This window comes from Chiloscyllium plagiosum, chromosome 14 (genome assembly GCF_004010195.1).
Source record: "Chiloscyllium plagiosum isolate BGI_BamShark_2017 chromosome 14, ASM401019v2, whole genome shotgun sequence".
In the NCBI taxonomy this organism is placed as follows: domain Eukaryota; kingdom Metazoa; phylum Chordata; class Chondrichthyes; order Orectolobiformes; family Hemiscylliidae; genus Chiloscyllium; species Chiloscyllium plagiosum.
This window is the reverse complement of record NC_057723.1, coordinates 20,396,109-20,414,220: the sequence shown is the minus strand read 5'-3', so window position 1 is coordinate 20,414,220 and position 18,112 is coordinate 20,396,109. Positions and strand designations below refer to the sequence as shown.

Below are 18,112 nucleotides of genomic sequence, written 5' to 3'. Positions count from 1 at the left end.
GTTAAAAGTGTTACACTCCATCGCAAACTCTCTTCTGCCTGCTAAAAGATCTCCAATTTTGAGGTGAGTTCATCAAAGGTCTCAATCTTCCGTTTTCCAAAAGAAGCACAGAATTGTTCAGTCATATCCATCAGGGAACAAGGAAGGTCAAAAGGAATGAATAATCAATTAATATTTAATCAATACTTTAAAACAGCATAAAAGTTACAAAAATTATGCATCTCTCAACTAAAACTGAATAAAATGTTTCGGATGTAGAAAGAGGCTTGAAACTGCCATCATTATCAATTTCATGATGTGGAGGTACCGGTGTTGGACTGGGGTGGACAAAGTCAGAAGTCACAAAAAACTAGGTTATAGTCCAACGGCTTTATACAAAGTCACAAGCTTTCAGAGTGTGGCCCTTCACCTGATGAAGGGTCTTCACTCTGAAAGCTTGTGATTTCAAATAAACGTGTTGGACTATAACCTGGTGTCAATTTCAACTGCACTCTCATTTGCCTGCACTTTTTTCTTCGTGTGTACATCATAACATTCTCTACTTAAAGCAATTATTTTGAATCCCACAATAGTGCAGCATTCTATTTTCAGGTGAATCAGCATGTTTTCCATTGTGCATATGCACAGTGCTAGTGATGTCACACTGCATAGTGTAATGAAGTCATTGGTTTGTGACGTGCATGCCCAGCGCTGATGACATAATACCACCAAACAAAATGACATCATCTGTTGGGGTCTGTGCATGCATGACACCATTGCAGCACTACTAAGTGTGCATTGCAAACATTTGAGGGCTTCAGCAGTCAGATCCTTAGCAAATCAAGCAGCAATTTATTCAACATTGTTACAATGTAGGCCAGTATCTTCAGTTCTAAACATTTATGGAATCTGGTGCTATAAGTAAGTTCAGTTTGAAATCCCTTAATCAGACTAAGTTTGGCGAATGAGGTCAGTAAATTCACAAACAAAATTCTAGAACTCTCTAGGAGCACTAGAAGTGCACCTGTATCATATGGACTTGCAGTGGTTCAAAAAGGCAACTTACCAACATCTTCCCAAGAGCAATTGGGGATGGTCAATCAATGTGGGTATGGCCTGATGTACACATTCTGTGAATAATAAATTAAGTGTGTACAAGTCCAAATAACCATTTGGGAATGTGACAGATGACCAAATGTCCTGGACATACTGGAATTTTGTTGCTTGTTCTCTGGCTTAAGCTTCTGGTATGCCATTTCACTCTGTTTTATTTTGTTTCTGTGCACAGGTAATAGCCTGGGGTGAAGGAAGGAAGGAGGGGTCCAGGCAGTTTTGAAAGGGATATGTGGTTGAGTCAGATACTAGGGACATGAAAAACCTTCAGCCCAACAACCAGCGGTGATTGGAATGAGGTCAGCCAGTTGGATCTCATGGAGTTGGAGTTCCCTGATTGGGGCTGTTAACCTGGTCCAATCAGGGAGTCCTGTCTGACAGATATAAAAAGGAGTGTTACAATTACAAAGGGACAACTCTGTACTGACCAATAGTTAAGGAAGTGAGGTGGTGGGTGGGACGGGGCAGGAGTGTATGCGCTTTGATCTTGAACTGTTTAAAAACAAAATCAACTACTCTTTCTCTGCCTTTTTGCTGGGGGGATCTGAAGCTGTAACAAACTTGGGTCACAGTAAAGGTTACCTGAATGTAAAAAAAAAATAAAAAGGAGTGTTTACACCTGCACACACACAACATGGGTGTAGGGGAATAAATAAGCACTACCGCAGTTAGCCGATAGTGTGGAGAGAAAGAAAAAAAAAAGGAGTGTCAGGGGTTATGTTCATTCTAGGAGCCAGCTCTGAGCTAGCTGGGTCAGCATCATGTACTATGCAGGTGTAAATAAAGGGTGACTTGGTCACTGCATATCAGCCTTCATGGAGTTATTTCAGTCACCACCTCCCCCTTCTCTCATTCTCAAGAGAAACCCTCACTCTGAAAGACTCATCAGCATCTCCCACTTACATAGAGGCACAACATGCATTATTCCCTCACACCATAGCTTCCAGAGTTAGTTGCTCCAGAATAGGATATAAGTTAAATAATGATAATGTGGTGTGAAATTGACAAGGATAGAATGCTTGATAAGGATAGAACGTTTGATAAGGATAGAACATCATGCATACAAGGGATTGAATTTTCTGTTAGCCATGCTCCCATGTTAATGTTGATCTGTCTCTCTGCACCTTCTCAGCAGCTGTAGCATTGTATGCTGCACTCTGTTCTGTTATCCTGATGCACTTGTACAGCATGATCGTGCTGTAAAGCATGTAAGACAATGCTTTTCACTGTATCTTGGTACATGTGACAGTAATAAAATCATACAAATCAAATCAGATCAGACTGTTAAGCTGAACTCACAAATGCATTATGCATAGTTTACTTGCTGCCTTACTTTCCATTGTTTAAATATTTGGTAGTACAGAACTTGAATATTGGTAAAGATTGTCACCTTGAATGCATCAAGTCAATTTACAAAATAAGGGAACATAACATTTATACTTTATGTGAAGTGTGCTGATTGGTTATCAGTAGATTCTGATTGGTAAAGGCATATCAATGAAGTTAATGATGACTGATAGTTAATTGCCAACCATTGTTCAAATTTTAAACAGGCCAGGATAACTGATTTGTGAGGGAATTGCCTGAAAATGCCTATCACCTATTTTGTTCAATTGAGACAGAGGCAGTGAGCGTATATATTCTTTCCGTCTGTAAAGAACAGGGCCCCGTTCATCAATAAATGTAACTTTCATGACATGTAACTGTGCCACATCTTGAGCCTGGCTGATCATCTCAACTTGGTTGGTATCATAATTTTTTTGCATACTCAGATTGATGTAGCAAATGTTGTCCAAAATCATGGAATCACATCAAAGTTGGATACTGCTATAAATTTTGCAAATGCAGACTGGTTGGTTATAAGTCAGTACCTTTCACGTTGTGAATAGCTGAAGGAATATACTGCCTGTTATGATTCACCTGTCGTTTGTTTACATTTCTAGCATTGCAATGGTACAGAAGCTCATATCATTTTACTCATTTATGTGGTGTGCAGAATGTCATTTTGGCTTGAGGCAGCTTATGTTGCTACTGAATGGTATTTTTTGTAAATTCTTAGAAATAATCAGTGCAAAACTAGAAGCTTCAACAAAATGTGTTTCTTCAGCAATTTCCTTTGTTTCTGAGCTATCCTGTGCTCTGTGAGCATCACTTCCTGATCAGCTCAAACAAAAAATCCATAATAAATCTGCATCATTTTAATTTTAACAAACATAATATTATTAGCAGCATTACTCAAAAAAGTTTATTAATGCCAGAATTTTCTGTACCTATAACCAATGGCTGTTGGCACATAGCATTACCCTAAGTGCAGGAGAGGTACCTGATGCCATTCAAGCTGGAATTGGCTCTTTCACAAGAATAAACATTGTTAAGACTTTCCAATTCTTCCCAGCTTCAGCAAGAAGAATGCAAAGTAATCGGAGCTAGTTACAAAAACAGAAACCGTCATTTACTTGGTCCTAAAATTGATCATTCAGTGTCAAAACTAGATTTTTCCCTTAAATAAAGATCATTCAACTTGCACACAAATACAATACACATTGTTTAAAAACTACATAACATTATTTCCAGAAGTAAATTTACCTAACTTTTATAAATATATACTGGAGAAAATGAAGGGGGCTTTGTTTACAATATTAGATAACAGACTATCTTGACAGAAGAATGTAGAGCTTCCGTTGATGTACCTCAAGACAATGACATCACAAACAATACTGAATGTTATTTAATCACAGTTTCTAATTAGTGCCTCATCTATTGCAGCTTAACATTTATAAAACTATTTACTGTACAATAAACTGAAAGCAACATTTCTTTTTGAAAGTATTTTCAACAGATTTTGTTCTTGGATGTCTTTTTTTGGTTTTTTTTACAAACTTTGAAATATAAACTGTACAAATTAGTTTAACATTAATCTATGCTACACTGCCTCTACAAGAGTTCGACAAATAGTGAAGTGTAGGTTTTAATACATTCGAACAATGCAGTGACTACAAAAACAGTTCTCTAAATTTACAAAATATATCTGTACCATCACAATATGTAACTTCAGTTAAACCATGTTAAAAAAATCAGCAGTAAGAGACTATACTGCAAATAATTAAAAGGCTTTGTGCTGATCATACATCATCAGCTGGTAATGGAAGGATACCTCCCCTTCCTCTTGTGAAAAATGCCATCTTCTCCCTGTAAGAACATGGATAATTCACAATCAAAAATATTGGCTATTTATGAAAAATACTTTGTGCTGGTCTGTTCGGTAACACATTTGATATTTTTATGCAAATTGCAAACGTAGATGTAACTAGTTAGGAATAGCAACTGTCCAAAGTATAGCAGAGTTTGAAAGATTAAAGAAAACAGGCAGCATTTAAACAAATAGAAAGTGAGGACTGCAGATGTTGGAGCTCAGAGTTGAGGGTGTAGTGATGGAAAAGCATAGCAGGTCAGGCAGCATCCGAGGAGCAGAAGAATCAACGTTTCATGATGAAGGGCTTATGCCCGAAACGTTGATTTAAACGGATGTCTCCAGAGGATTAAGAGGAGCAGGTTGTTGTCCCGACAATTTAACTATGAGCTATTAACCCTTGCTGGGCAGTTATGAAAAACACACCAAGCGTCTTGGCACTACTTGAGGATGGAGGGGAAAACCAAAAACAAAAATGGGAACTTAGCCACTGAATCACACTTCTTCAACTCTTAAGCACTAATACAAAACTTCAGTGCTAGATGAGGTGTTGCCTGGAAAGATATGGGAGCAGAAAAGAAAGCAATTAATCTAAAAAAAGGAAAACCCCACTGTTCAATACAGCAGGTGAAATGATTCCCACTGCTAGTTATAACTCACCAGAATGATTGCATCTCTAGGGGCTCTTTTTGACTCTGTTCTCGTAACTTGTTCACCTCTTTCGATGTTTTCTTCATAAGCCTTTGAACTTTGCTCTCCTGTTTCTGTTGTTCTTTTGTTTGCTCCGCCTGATGCAATGAGAAAATAACACTTTCTAACTTATTTCACTTAAATTAAGTTGCATTATATCCAAGGAAGCAGTACTACATTCATCAATAAGGTTCTTAAAAATAGTGGTCTCGCTCTGACAGCAAGCGCATGACAAAGATCTAATAGTTGTAATTCATTTTTATGAAAATCTTAGTAAGGAGAAATTTTTCATGTTTTCTGTTAACCTTATTATTCCAGATGGATGGAATAAATATATTCTTGAAATTTAAAAATGGCTATCTGGTAATTATGAAAAACGATGCTAAGGGAGAACTATATCTAAAGGAATCATTAACCTATATTCTACACACTAAAATTCTGGTCACCATTGAGACTTTACCATATACTTTTTCTCACAGCTAATAAAAATCAATTTCCAAAAGACAACCTCACATTTTCTACAAACTGACCTTGCATTCAAATTCAATGCATGCACCCATATAAATAGCAGTGATCAGACGGAGTTTTCTGGGTAAGGTGAGTGTTTCATGACAGTGGCTGCATTGGAGAACAGGAGCAAGGGAAGATCAGACTGGGGAGAGGCTACAGTAGGCGATGATTGTTGTGATAATGTACTATCAATATTCAACTTCCATCATTTGACTTTAATACTGTACATGATGAGGCTGTCATACAGTAAAACTGCTTTTAAAAAATGACATTATTAATCTAAAAGCCCAAGGAAACCACGTGGAATATAATAAATCGGTTGTATTGGAATTATCATTTTCATCAAGGGGCAATGAAATCTGATGAGGTGTTAAAAAATTTGCATCTCTTGTTTTACTCAAACGTGCATGATAAATTCACACATTGAGATGAAAGGCTGATGAAAACCACCAGCTTGGAGTGAAATGATTACACACATATCAACAACACGTCAACAACAGCCTTTGAACAATGGAGAGAGAAAGCCAGTTGATTGTAGACTGACAACGACAATGATATTGAAAGTTCATAATTTCTCAATCTCAGAAACCAATGCTAGTGAAAAGCTTGCAAAAACTACCATTCACCAAAAAGACAGATTATCTGCAAGCTTTACCACTCCTGAAGAAACAAGACACCATGAGACTTTGATTCCACTCATGCAGCATCAAGTACTCCTGAAAACTTTAAAATGCAAACCTTCCTGTCGACATAGGCATCTTTGTTCTCCGTCCTTCTTTGTTTTGAGCTTATTACCTGTGTTTGGAATTAAATATCATGTTTTTTTTCTATATATAGGTAATAAAATTCTACTCTTGTTCACTCAGGTGTATGATGGAGTCATCTTTCCTTCATTTTTGATCTGGTAACTAAGAGGAAGAAGGGAGCAGCTGAAGAAGTATAACTATATGCAAAAAAAACAAATAAAATATTAGTTGCGACCAGCCAGGAGGGATTTAACAAAAAGAGGGAAGCCAATCACCCCTCCTCACCTGGTTGGATTAAGCAGGAAACAGGTTGCGTGGAGACAGGCTTCAATGAAGCAATTACCTATGCAGGTTTTGTTTGTGGGGGAGGAGCTAAGAGAAATATATTGAAAATTTACTGTCCCTCTTTTGCTAAACATTTACAGAAGGAACTATATTCACTTACAAAATCTGAAATGTGCTCACTGATCCACTGGGCGAAAAAAACTGAATGTGGACCCTCACACAAGATTGAAGAGCCTTGTTTTAGGTTGACCAGGTTCCACATAACGGCAGAAGTTGTTCAGTGCAAGGAGACTTGAAGTTGCAGGACCATTGACATTGATGTACTTTTATCATTAGTTGCAGCCTAGAAGTTCAGCGCAAATTCAGGAGTTAAGAGGAAGAAGGGAGCAGCTGAAGAAGACCCCAGGCACTAAGGTAAGGACAGAGTCCGGGAGACAGGGAGAATAGAGGGTGAAAGCAAAATCATTGAGGGAAAGGTCCTGTGCACATACAGACCACAGAGGAGCAACTCTGTGACAAAAATGATAAAGTAGAACTGGCAACATTAAATAGATATATTGTCATTACTATATTTATGATTTAAAGGGAAACAATTCAAGTAATACTATGTTAAATGGACACTTTCTGTATTGCCAGCTCACAACGTTCACTCACCCGCACTCTCCCAGCAAACCTTACTCGGCAAGCGACTATTTTATTTTTCATACTTGAGCATTAGTTTGAAAAAGATCCAGGCAATAAAGTAACAGCCTTTGAAACATCATGATTCATTAGTATTGATGAGCTGCATTTGAAAATATGCATATTTAATGATGGCTTTGTTTCTCCTCTCTCCACCTCTGCTGGATCCAGGCATATTATATTTTCAGCACCTCCCAAGATTACAGCAAAATCCTTAGCTACCTTTATCCATTATATAAGCTTTGCATTGATGGTTCTAGGAATGTTATTTAGGAAACTACCCAAAACATACTCAAGAAACTTATCACAATCAAATGTACGTTAAAATCTCCTATTAATAAACATTGCTTTTGCTACAGAGTACATGGTGGTCTAATCCCAGAATTTATATGTTCTATCCCTTAACTGCCTCTGTCAGGGGACTGATACACAACTCCCACAACATAATAGTGGCCTCAGGACATACAATATTAATTCAAACAGACATAGGCACATGAAAGAAATGCAAAGAAGTAAACTGAGCAAAGCCTTGTTTTACAAATTTTTAAAATCTATGATACAGGATGCAAAATTACAATTCTGAAATAGCAATGAAAAGGAGCTCCTTACAACTTTCAGAATTATACATGAAAAATTTAAAATATCTAATATAACTTTTTATAACACCAAACAGTATATTTTTCATCTATTATGAAATAAAATGAAGTAAGTACTGCTTTACAATCTTACATTGCTAAAATAATGAAGCCATGCCCATCTTGCAAGTATTTTGGCTCTGCAATACCACATTTCTGCTAATAGGGGTTCTTGCTAAATAACACAAATCACAATAGAAAAGTACACCAACCCAGTTTGGTTAGGGTGAATTGGCCATACTAAACTGCCCATAATGTTAGGTCCATTAGTCAGAGGGAAATGGGTCTGGGTGGATTACTCTTCGGAGGGTCGGTATGAACCTTTTGGTCTGAATGGCCCGTTTCCACACTGCATATGATCTAAAACTTATGATTAAAAAAGAGTCATCAAGTAATTTCCTATTACATGACCGAGAAAGAACCTTTGCGGTCTAAAAAATAATGTTCTAAAATGTCATTGAGCTCTGAAAATGCAACAGGATCAGATGGGTCGGTGGGCCAAGGAGTAGCAGATGGAATTTAATTTAGATAAGTGAGGTGCTGCATTTTGGAAAGTCAAATCAGGGCAGGACTTATACACATAATGGTAAAGTCCTGGGAAGTGCTGCTGAACACAGAGACCTTGGAGTGCACGTTCACAGTTCCTTGAAATGACAGGCAGACAGGATAGTGAAGGCGGCATTTGGTATACTTGCCTTTATTGGTCAGTGCATTCAGTATACGAGTTCGGAGGTCATATTGCGGTTGTACAGGATATTGGTAGGGCCACTGTTGGAATACTGTGTTTAATGCTGGTTTCCCTGCTACAGGAAGGCTATTGTGAAACTTGAAAGAGTTCAGAAAAGATTTACAAGGATGTTACCAGAGTTGGAGAGTTTGAGCTACAGGAAGAGGCTGAATCGACTGTGGTTGTTTCCCCAAATGAGAGTGACCTTGTAGATGTTTATAAAATCATGAAGGGTTCAGATAGGTTGAAAAGCCAAAGTCTTTCTCCAGAGTAGCAGAGTCCAAAACCAGAGGGCATAGGTTTATGGTGAGGGGAGATATTTAAAAAAGACCTTAGGGGCAACTTTTTCACGCAGAGGATAGTGCGTGTATGGAACGAGCTGCGAGAGGAAGTTTTGGAAGCTGGCAGAATTACATTTAAAAGGCATCTGGATGGGAATGTGAATAAGAAGCGTTTAGAGGGATATGGGGCCAAGTGCTAGCAATGGAATTTGGTTAGTTTAGGATAACTGGTCAGTATGGAAGAGTTGGACTGAAGGGTCTGTTTTCATGCTGTACAGCTCTGCGATTCTATGACTCTAAAATGATTATGGCAATCTTGCAGGCAATTGGTCCACCAACTCAACAAAATATTGTTACCTCCTGATTCATAGGCCAAAGAAAGTTAAGGATTCCTTCATAATCAATGAGAGGTTGTAGTTGCAACTCTTAACTTTCAATTAAGAAAATTAAGCAGTACGCATCATCTGGGTCATTGCTCTCACCTAACTACTATGCACAACTGAAAATTAATAACATTAATACACTACCTGTTTTTCAACTTGCTTCAACAAGGTTTGAAACCTCTCATCCTCTTTCACCCACTGAGGCAGTTCTGTCTCTCCTCTGGCTTTGGCCTCATCAATTTGTCGTCTCAGGTCCCTCAAGGTATCGAGTTCCTGTGTTAGCCTGCGCTGCCTGGTCCTTGATGCCTGTAGATCCAATTCCAAATCCAAAGAGGTTCGCATCAGCCTTTCTGATCCTACCCTTCTGATTGAAGGCTGGAAAATACAAAATTTACATCATGAATTTCTTTGAGTGGGAAATCTAATGACTTACAACTTATATGCACTTATAAACTGGAAGCCAACAAATCCAATAATACCCTTCTGTGTTGTCAAAGAATGACAGAATTAAACTATTTGTTTATATCAGGTGAAATGCTGAGGTATACAAAGTATTAAACTAAATGTAAACTTACTAGTATTATAAGTATGGAAGAAGTGGCCACTCCCCTTTCACTGATAATTTCACACTTACTAACAATATTTTCAATCTGCAATTTTCTGCTCCATTCATTTAGCCTGTCTTGCATGCATTCTCAGTTTGGTGTCATCAACAAAAATTGGACATATTATAATTGGTCCTCACATTCAAATCATTTATATATATTGTCAACAGTCCTTTACAAAAGAATCTAACATTTTCCCGGCTTTGGATGTTAAAGTTACAGGTTCTCCGCTCTCTCTCTCTCTCTCTCCCTGTCTTCTTGAACAGTGGAATTACTTTCCAGCCAGTAGAAACCTTCCTAGAAAATATAGAATTATGAAACATAACCATCAATGCATCTACTATCTCTATTGCTACTTCCTGGAATAATACCACGGAACGAAGTTCATGTAGTCTAAGAAATTTACCAACCCTTAATCCAGCTAATTTTTCAATTACTACCTCTATACTCACACTGATATCTTCTATTTGGAGATGCTGGTGATCACCTGATGAAGGAACGTCGCTCCAAAAGCTAAGTGTGCTTCCAATTAAACCTGTTGGACTATAACCTGGTGTTGAGTGATTTTTAACTGATGTCTTCCAACTATTGTTACACAAGTCTCTTGGTTACCCTGTTGTGGTTCTGTTCGCCGAGCTGGGAATTTGTGTTGCAGACGTTTCGTCCCCTGTCTAGGTGACATCCTTAGTGCTTGGGAGCCTCCTGTGAAGCGCTTCTGTGATGTTTCCTTCGGCATTTATAGTGGTTTGAATCTGCCGCTTCCAGTTGTGCCGAATTCCGACAGAATGAACTGTCACATTCAAATGTCAGTTAAAGCGCAGTCATATTATAACCATTATCATCGGTTCTGCTATAACATGGTAGTTCTGTTCTCATGCAACCCTGTGTTATAACAAAATCACTTAATAGCAGCACCATTTAAACTAATGGGGCCAGAATCGCTTTAAAAGTTCGCACTTTCGAAACAGTCCCCAATTCTTCAATCGCATTATAACAAAGTTGCACTAACGAAATGTGCATTATAACAGAATGACCTGTATTTCCTAATGGTTCCTTTACAACATAGTTATTTATTTGTCTTCTCATTGCATAACACAAAATCCAAATTCACCCAATCCCTAATTGGCTCAACTTATTGTTCCACAAAACCAACTCATAAACAGAAATTCACCCCTCATAGTATTAATGCTGACTTGGTTAGCCCAGTCAACATGCAAAGTCATTCACTGTTACTTCATTAAGTCCCCAATTTCCTAATTTCTTAAATGTTCAACACTACTACCATAGTAGAGCATTCTCTAAACAATTTCCATCAGTATATGTTTCCCTTGCTGCTTCCCAGTTCTACCAAAAATGATTCTACATCCTGATTCTCACACTTACTAGTGTATCCCTGATGTCATCCCTTATTAGGCTTGCCGGCCTACCTTATTCTCCTTCTTGTATATTTGTTTTAAATCTAGAATATGCTTGCATGTTCAATTCCCAATCTCAGTCACCCTGCAACCATGTCTATGTGATGGCAATTAAATCATATCGATTTATCTTATCTTAACTTGTACATTTGAGTCATTGACCTGTTTGCAAGTGTTATATGCATTATCTTCAGTTCAGCCTTTTCAATATTACACTCTATTTTGATTCTACTGGATGCTTGCCAAGCCTAGTTTGTCTTCTTTTTTTTGATTACTATTCTTCTACTTCCTTTTACTAGTTTTAAAATAAGCTCCATCTTAGGGTGCCACCCTCCTGCAAATCCAGCTTAAACCTTCCCCAAAGGGACAGTCACGTAACAGTTTTAGGACTAGCAATTGAGAGGGCCCAAATAAATAATTTGGAACATGAGTTCAAATGCTACCAAATGGGAATTTAATAACAGCTGATTGAATTTGTATTCCACCAACTAATGAAATTCTTTAGAGATGAGGAAGCTAGCATAAATTTTCATAGAAACACACCTGATTCACAAGTGCCCTCTAAGGAATGAAATCTGCCTTTCTCACACAGTCAGAAGTCACACGGCACCAGGTTATAATGCAACAGACTGAAGTGAAATCACAAGTGTTTGGAGTGCTGCTCCTTCGTCAGCGGCATTCCGAAAGCTTGTGATTTCAAATAAAACTATTGGACTTTGACCTGGAGACTTCTAATTTTGTCCACCGCGGTCCAACACTAACACCTCCACAACATGGCTCCCTTACACAGTGTAGGTTACATGTGACTTTAGGACCACAGCAATTTGGTTAACTCTAAACTGTCCTCTGAAATGATTACATAAACGACTCAAGTGTACCCTATAACATAAAAGAAAGAAAAATAAAAGTAGAATCCTCCTTACTAACATGGAAATGCTTCTGCCAAAATTATGATAGCTGTCCTGCAGACCAGTGAAGCAACAGTGAGATACAGACGATCCCAGCAATTCGGACCTTTCAGTCAACGTTCAAAAGCTCTACATCGCCATCCCTGCACGGGGCACATTCCACTGATATAACAGTTCCATCAGAGGTGCGGTAGAGTTGAAAGGTAGTTTTTCCAAGTGTCCAGATCCCATGAAGTATCTGACATCAGGTCAAACATGGGTAATAATACCTGGGCTGTTAGTCATCATCCATTGTCCTCTCTGAGGTCGTACACCATTTGAAAGAAATAATGAGAGTCGAAAGGATACAGAATGTTTAATTGGTAGGGTAGGAGTTTTAATGTCTTACACTCACAGTGGCTCAGTGATATGACTGTTGGCTGAGAATTGAAAGAGTTACCTGTCATATTGGACTTGAAGCAAGGGGAAAGTGCCTGCATGAAATCATCCTCACAATTTACTGACTATGAACAAATCTGCCCATTATTAATGGAGTCAGTCATAGAGATATACAGCAGAGAAACCTTTAAGTCCAAATCATCCGTACCAACCAGATAGCCTAAAAAAAATCTAGTCCCATTTGCCAGCACTTGGCCCATATCTCTTCTAAACCCTTCCTATTCATATGCCCATCCAGATGCCTTTAAATGTTGTCATCGTACCAGCCTTCACCACTTCCTTTATCAGGACATTCATCAGACTGATAAAAAATGTAATCAATGTTCACAGAGTCATAGAGATGTACAGCATGGAAACAGACCCTTCAGTCCAACTCTTAGATCTAAGATCCTTGGGTCCAACCCGTCCATGCAGACTAGATATCACAACCCAATCTTGTCCCACCTGCCAGCACCCGGCCCATATCCCTCCAAAGCTTTCCTATTCATATAACCATCCAAATGCCTTTTTCCTCACTTTGTAAATCTTCCATGTCCTTCTCCATAGTAAATACTGATGCAAAATACTCATTTAGTATCTCCCCCATCTCCTGCGGTTCCACAAATAGGCTGTCTTGCTTTGAGGGGGCCTATTCTCTCCCTAATTACCCTTTTGTCCTTAATGTATTCATAAAACCCTTTAGATTCTCCTTAACTCTATTTGCCAAAGCTATCTCATGTCCCCTTACTTTCTTAAGTATACTCCTATTGCCTTTATACTCTAAAGGATTCACTCAATCTATCCTGTCTATATCTGTCATATCCTCCCTTTTTTTCTTAACCAAAACCTCGATTTCTCTAGTCATCCAGCATTCCCTATACCTACCAGCTTTTCCTTTCATCTTAATAGGAATATACTGTCTCTGGACTCTCATCTCATTTTTGAAGACTTCCCAATTTCCAGTCATCACTTTACCTGCAAACACCTGCTCCCAATCAGCTTTTGAAAGTTCTTGCCTAATGCTGTCAAAATGAACTTTTCTCCAGTTTAGAACTTCGACTTTTAGATCCAGTCTATCCTTTTCCATCACTATTTTGAAACTCATAGAATTATGGTTGCTGGCCCCATTGACACCTCAGTCACCTGCCCTGCCTTATTTCCCAAGAATAGGTCAGGTTTTGCACCTTCTCTAGTAGGTACATTCACGTACGGATGGTTGAAGGCACCGGGTCCGCACAACATGCCACCAGTCGTACTGAAGACTTGAGTTTCAGAACAAACCACAGCCCAGCTAAGCTTTTCCAGTGCAGCTGCAACACTGCCATCCATCCTGCAATGTGGAAAATTGCAGTTATGTCCTGTCTAAAGAAATGACAGATCAAATCCAGCTAATTATTGCCCTATCAATCAACTTCCAATCATCAAAGTGATAGAAGGCATCATGGAAACAAAGTACTGGAGAGATTCAGCATGTCTGGCAGCATGTATGGAGAGTGAAACGAAGTCCAAAAGAAATAGTCATATTGATTGAAAACATTAACTTGCTCCTCTCTCTATAGATGTTGCCAGATCTCCTGAATTTCTCCAGCACTTTTTGTTTTCCTTGAGATCTCCAGCATCCACAATATTATGCTTTTATTCAATAGGAGGTGTTGCCGACCTTGCTATTGTGCAATACTTACATAGTAATTATGTGTTCACTAATGCTCACTTCGGGTTCTACCAGGACCACTCAGCTCCAGATCTCATCACAACATTGGTACAAACATGGACAAAGGAGCTGAACTTAAGTGAAGTATGAATTGAATGACTGCCTTTGACATCAAGCATTAACGGACCAAGTAGAACAAAGAAGAGTACAGCACAGGAACAGGCCCTTTGGCACACTAAGACTGCATGGATGCATGATTCCTTTCTAAACTCAAATGCTTTTTCCTGTATGCGGTCTGTATCCCTCCTTGCCCTGCCTATTCATATATCTATCAAAATGCCTCTTAGATGTTTCTATTGTTCTGCCTCCACCATTTCCTCCAGCAGCGCACTTCAGGTACTTACAACCTTGGTGTAAAAAACTTGCCTCTTACATCTCCTTTAAAGATACCCCTTTTACCTAGTAATTGACATTTCTAACCTGGGAAAAAGATTCTGACTACCCATAATGCTTCTGATAATTTTGTAAACTTCTTTTAAGTTTCCCCTCAATTTTTGATATTGAAGTGAAAACAAATCAAATCAAATCAAATCTCTTCATAGCTAATACTCTGCAAATCAGACAACATCCTGATATAACATTTCTGTGCCCTCTCCAAAACCTCCACTCTTTCAGTGCTATGGCAACCAGAACTGTACATAATATTCCAAGTGTGGCTTTACTAAAAATTCTATATAACTATAACATGATTCGCCAATTTTTATACTCTATGCCCCGACCAATGAAGGCAAACATGTTATATGCCTTCTTGACCAACTTATTCACTTGCGTTGCCACACTTAGGGAACTATGGACTTGTATGCGTAGATCTCTCTGTATTTTGATGCTACTAAGGATTCTGCCATTTACTTCCCCCCTGCATTAGATCTTTCAAAATGCATCACCTCACATTTGTCTGGATTAAACACAATATGCCATTTCTCCGCCCAAGTCTCTAGCCTGTTTCCCGCTGTATCTTCTGGCTATCCTCCTCACTATCCGCAGCTCCCAATCTTTGTATCATTTACAAACTTATTAATTAGGCCACCTGGGTCTTTCTCCAAATCACTCATTACAAACAACAGGAGTCCCAGCATTGATCTCTGAGGAACACCATTGGTCATAGATTTCCAGTCAGAGGTTTGGGGTCAGAAGAAGCCCTAACAAAACTGAAATCAATAAGAATCAGCAGGAACACTCACTAATAGTTGGAATCATAGCCAAGAAGATAGTTGTGGTTGTTGCAGTGCAATCACTTCAGCCCTAGGACATCACTGCAATACATGTTCTCTTGGTAATTTCCTAGTCTAAACCATCTTCAGCCACTTCATCAATAACCTTCCCTTCGTCATAAGATCAGAAATGTAAATATTCAATTGATGACTACACAGGGTGCAGTATCAATTGTGACTCTTCAGCTACTGAAGAAATAATTGCACATATGCAGAAAACCATAAGCATTTAAGCTTAGGCAAATAAGTCACATTAACCTGAGTGCCAAGGTAATGAATATCTCTAAAAATAGAGAACTTAATTATCTCCCAGTGATATTCAATGGCATCACCATTGCTAAATCTCCAACCATCAATACTTTTTACCATTGATCACCAGAAGCCAAGAAGTTAACTGGATCAGCCATGTAACTACCACAGCTAAACAATCAGGTCAGAAGTTGGGAACTCAACCCACTCACAACTCACTTTTTGATTTTCTAAAGTCCATTTACAGGACATAAGTCAACTATGTGATGGAATATACTCTTACATGCCTGGGTTCTTCAAACAGCACTCAAGGAAGAAGTCAACAAAATCCAGGACAAAACAGCATGCTTGATCAGCACTCAAATCACCAAACATAACATTCACTAAGTTTGCTTCTGCCATATAGTGGCAACAGTGTGTGTTTGTTGTGTAAAATGCATCAGGTTCAGTTCAAAGGTTATTGACTGCAAAAAATGCAATGGACTACACATGGGAGATCAGAATGCCTGCACTCTAGCATAAGTGTTAGTGTTGTATATGTTTTCATTTGGGCAGCTCAATCGACTACAATTGTTCAGAAGACCCTTTAATTAGTATAAAGAATGATTTTGTACATCTGCAGATACAGTTTCACCCAATTATAGGTCAGCAGCTAAGTACTACCAGTGGGCTTTATCGCTATTACAGGAGTTCTGGGAAGAAGAACAACCATGAATGAACAAATTCAAGATAAATACAAGGATCCCACAGAGGCCAGGATGGCAGGCCAATGTGAGGGTGTTGTGGGTCATGTTGGACACAGCAGGAAGTGATGGGAGTTGTGGGAATAGAAAGTGATGGTAGTTATGGGAAGATGAAACTGTTTTTGTTTGGGGAGCATATCTGACTATTAGAAGGAGCCTAAGATGGAGGGACCTTTCCTCATTCAGTGGCCAATTGGCCATAGGGCTTTTGGGAATGCACAATGGATAAAGATCTCTCTTGCCACCCATTAAATTGGAATGGCAACAGAGTGAAGCCCTTGGGTGAGAAATAATTGTCCACTTATTGTCTCCCCCACCATACATAAAACTGAAGGCAAAAGTGAGGACTGCAGAAGCTGGAAACCAGAGTCCAGATTAGAGTGGTGCTGGAAAAGCACAGCAGGTCAGACAGCATCCGAGGAGCAGGAAAATTGACGTTGATAAAGGGCTTTTGCCCGAAACGTCAACTTTCCTGCTCCTCGGATGCTGCCTGACCTGTTGTGCTTTTCCAGCACCACTCTAATCTAGATCCATAAAACTGCAGTGCAGTGCAAACCACTGGATAGTACCAATGACACTGAGACCTAATTTACAGGTCGACCCCTCTGCTTTTCTACCTGTGATTGGTCCATTAAACTGTGCCTACTAACTCTATCTTTCTCAGCACAGGTTGCTTAACATGAACATTCCTAGTATATCAGTTATTTTAACGTACAAATACATGATACTGAAATGAAAAATGAAATTCCTTAACTACAGTGAATTTATTTTGAAGTTAAACTGGTTAGCATATTGAAGATGTTTAAAATTGGCAATGGCTTTCTTCCCTCTATGCTCTTCTTTATCACCCTCACCATTTTCATTCGCAAACTGCGTCGCTCCATCGCATTCCGAACAAAGGGCTGCCTTTTGGATAATGTTGAGCTGTCACTATCACTTCGATTTAACTGAAAAAGAAAATAATTGTTATTTGATTATTAGCAACATTCAACAAATAAATCTTCACAGACTCCATATCACCAAAATAGGGCAGGCAAAGGACAGTCAAACTCATTCTTGATCTACATATAGAATTCCACTGGACCAAACATTTTAGTATATTTCTTTCATGGTCAGCATTTAAAATATAGAACTTTACAAATGATCTTTCTGCAGTAGAAGCAACAATGTCTCACTCTATGGAAGCTCCTTTCCAAACTCTACCCTATGCTCTCTCTAGTTACTTTTGCACAAACAAAATAGCAATCTAAATTTTAAGAATTGCAATTTACCAACAGTTTAAAACAAAGAGGTAAAAACAATGACTGCAGATGCTGGAAACCATTAGTGGTGGTGGAAGAGCACAGCAGTTCAGGCAAAATCCAAGAAGCTCCGAAATCGATGTTTCGGGCAAAAGCCCTTCATCAGAAATAAAGGTAGTGAGCCTGAAGCGTGGAGAGATAAGCTAGAGGAGGGTGGGGATGGGGAGAAAGTAGCATAGAGTACAATGGGTGAGTGGGGGAGGGGATGAAGGTGATAGGTCAGGGAGTAGAGGGCGGAGTGGATAGGTGGAAAAGGAGATAGGCAGGCAGGGCAAGTCTGGACAAGTCATGGGGACAGTGCTGAGCTGGAAGTTTGGAACTAGGGTGAGGTG

At 38.9% G+C, this 18,112-nt stretch overlaps 1 protein-coding gene across 1 annotated transcript in view; it reads right to left on the bottom strand.

The window, feature by feature from the left end:
* Positions 1 to 3,522: 3,522 nt before the first annotated feature.
* LOC122556531 (protein KIBRA-like) overlaps positions 3,523 to 18,112 on the bottom strand; it is a 143,776-nt gene continuing 129,186 nt past the window's right edge. The window contains exons 20-23 of the mRNA XM_043703296.1: positions 17,334 to 17,426; positions 9,365 to 9,595; positions 4,943 to 5,070; positions 3,523 to 4,281 (exon numbers count right to left, since the gene is read on the bottom strand). Of these exons, the coding sequence (XP_043559231.1) occupies positions 4,215 to 4,281; positions 4,943 to 5,070; positions 9,365 to 9,595; positions 17,334 to 17,426 (519 nt within the window). The 3' untranslated portion in view covers positions 3,523 to 4,214. The remainder of the gene's footprint in view (positions 4,282 to 4,942; positions 5,071 to 9,364; positions 9,596 to 17,333; positions 17,427 to 18,112) is intronic.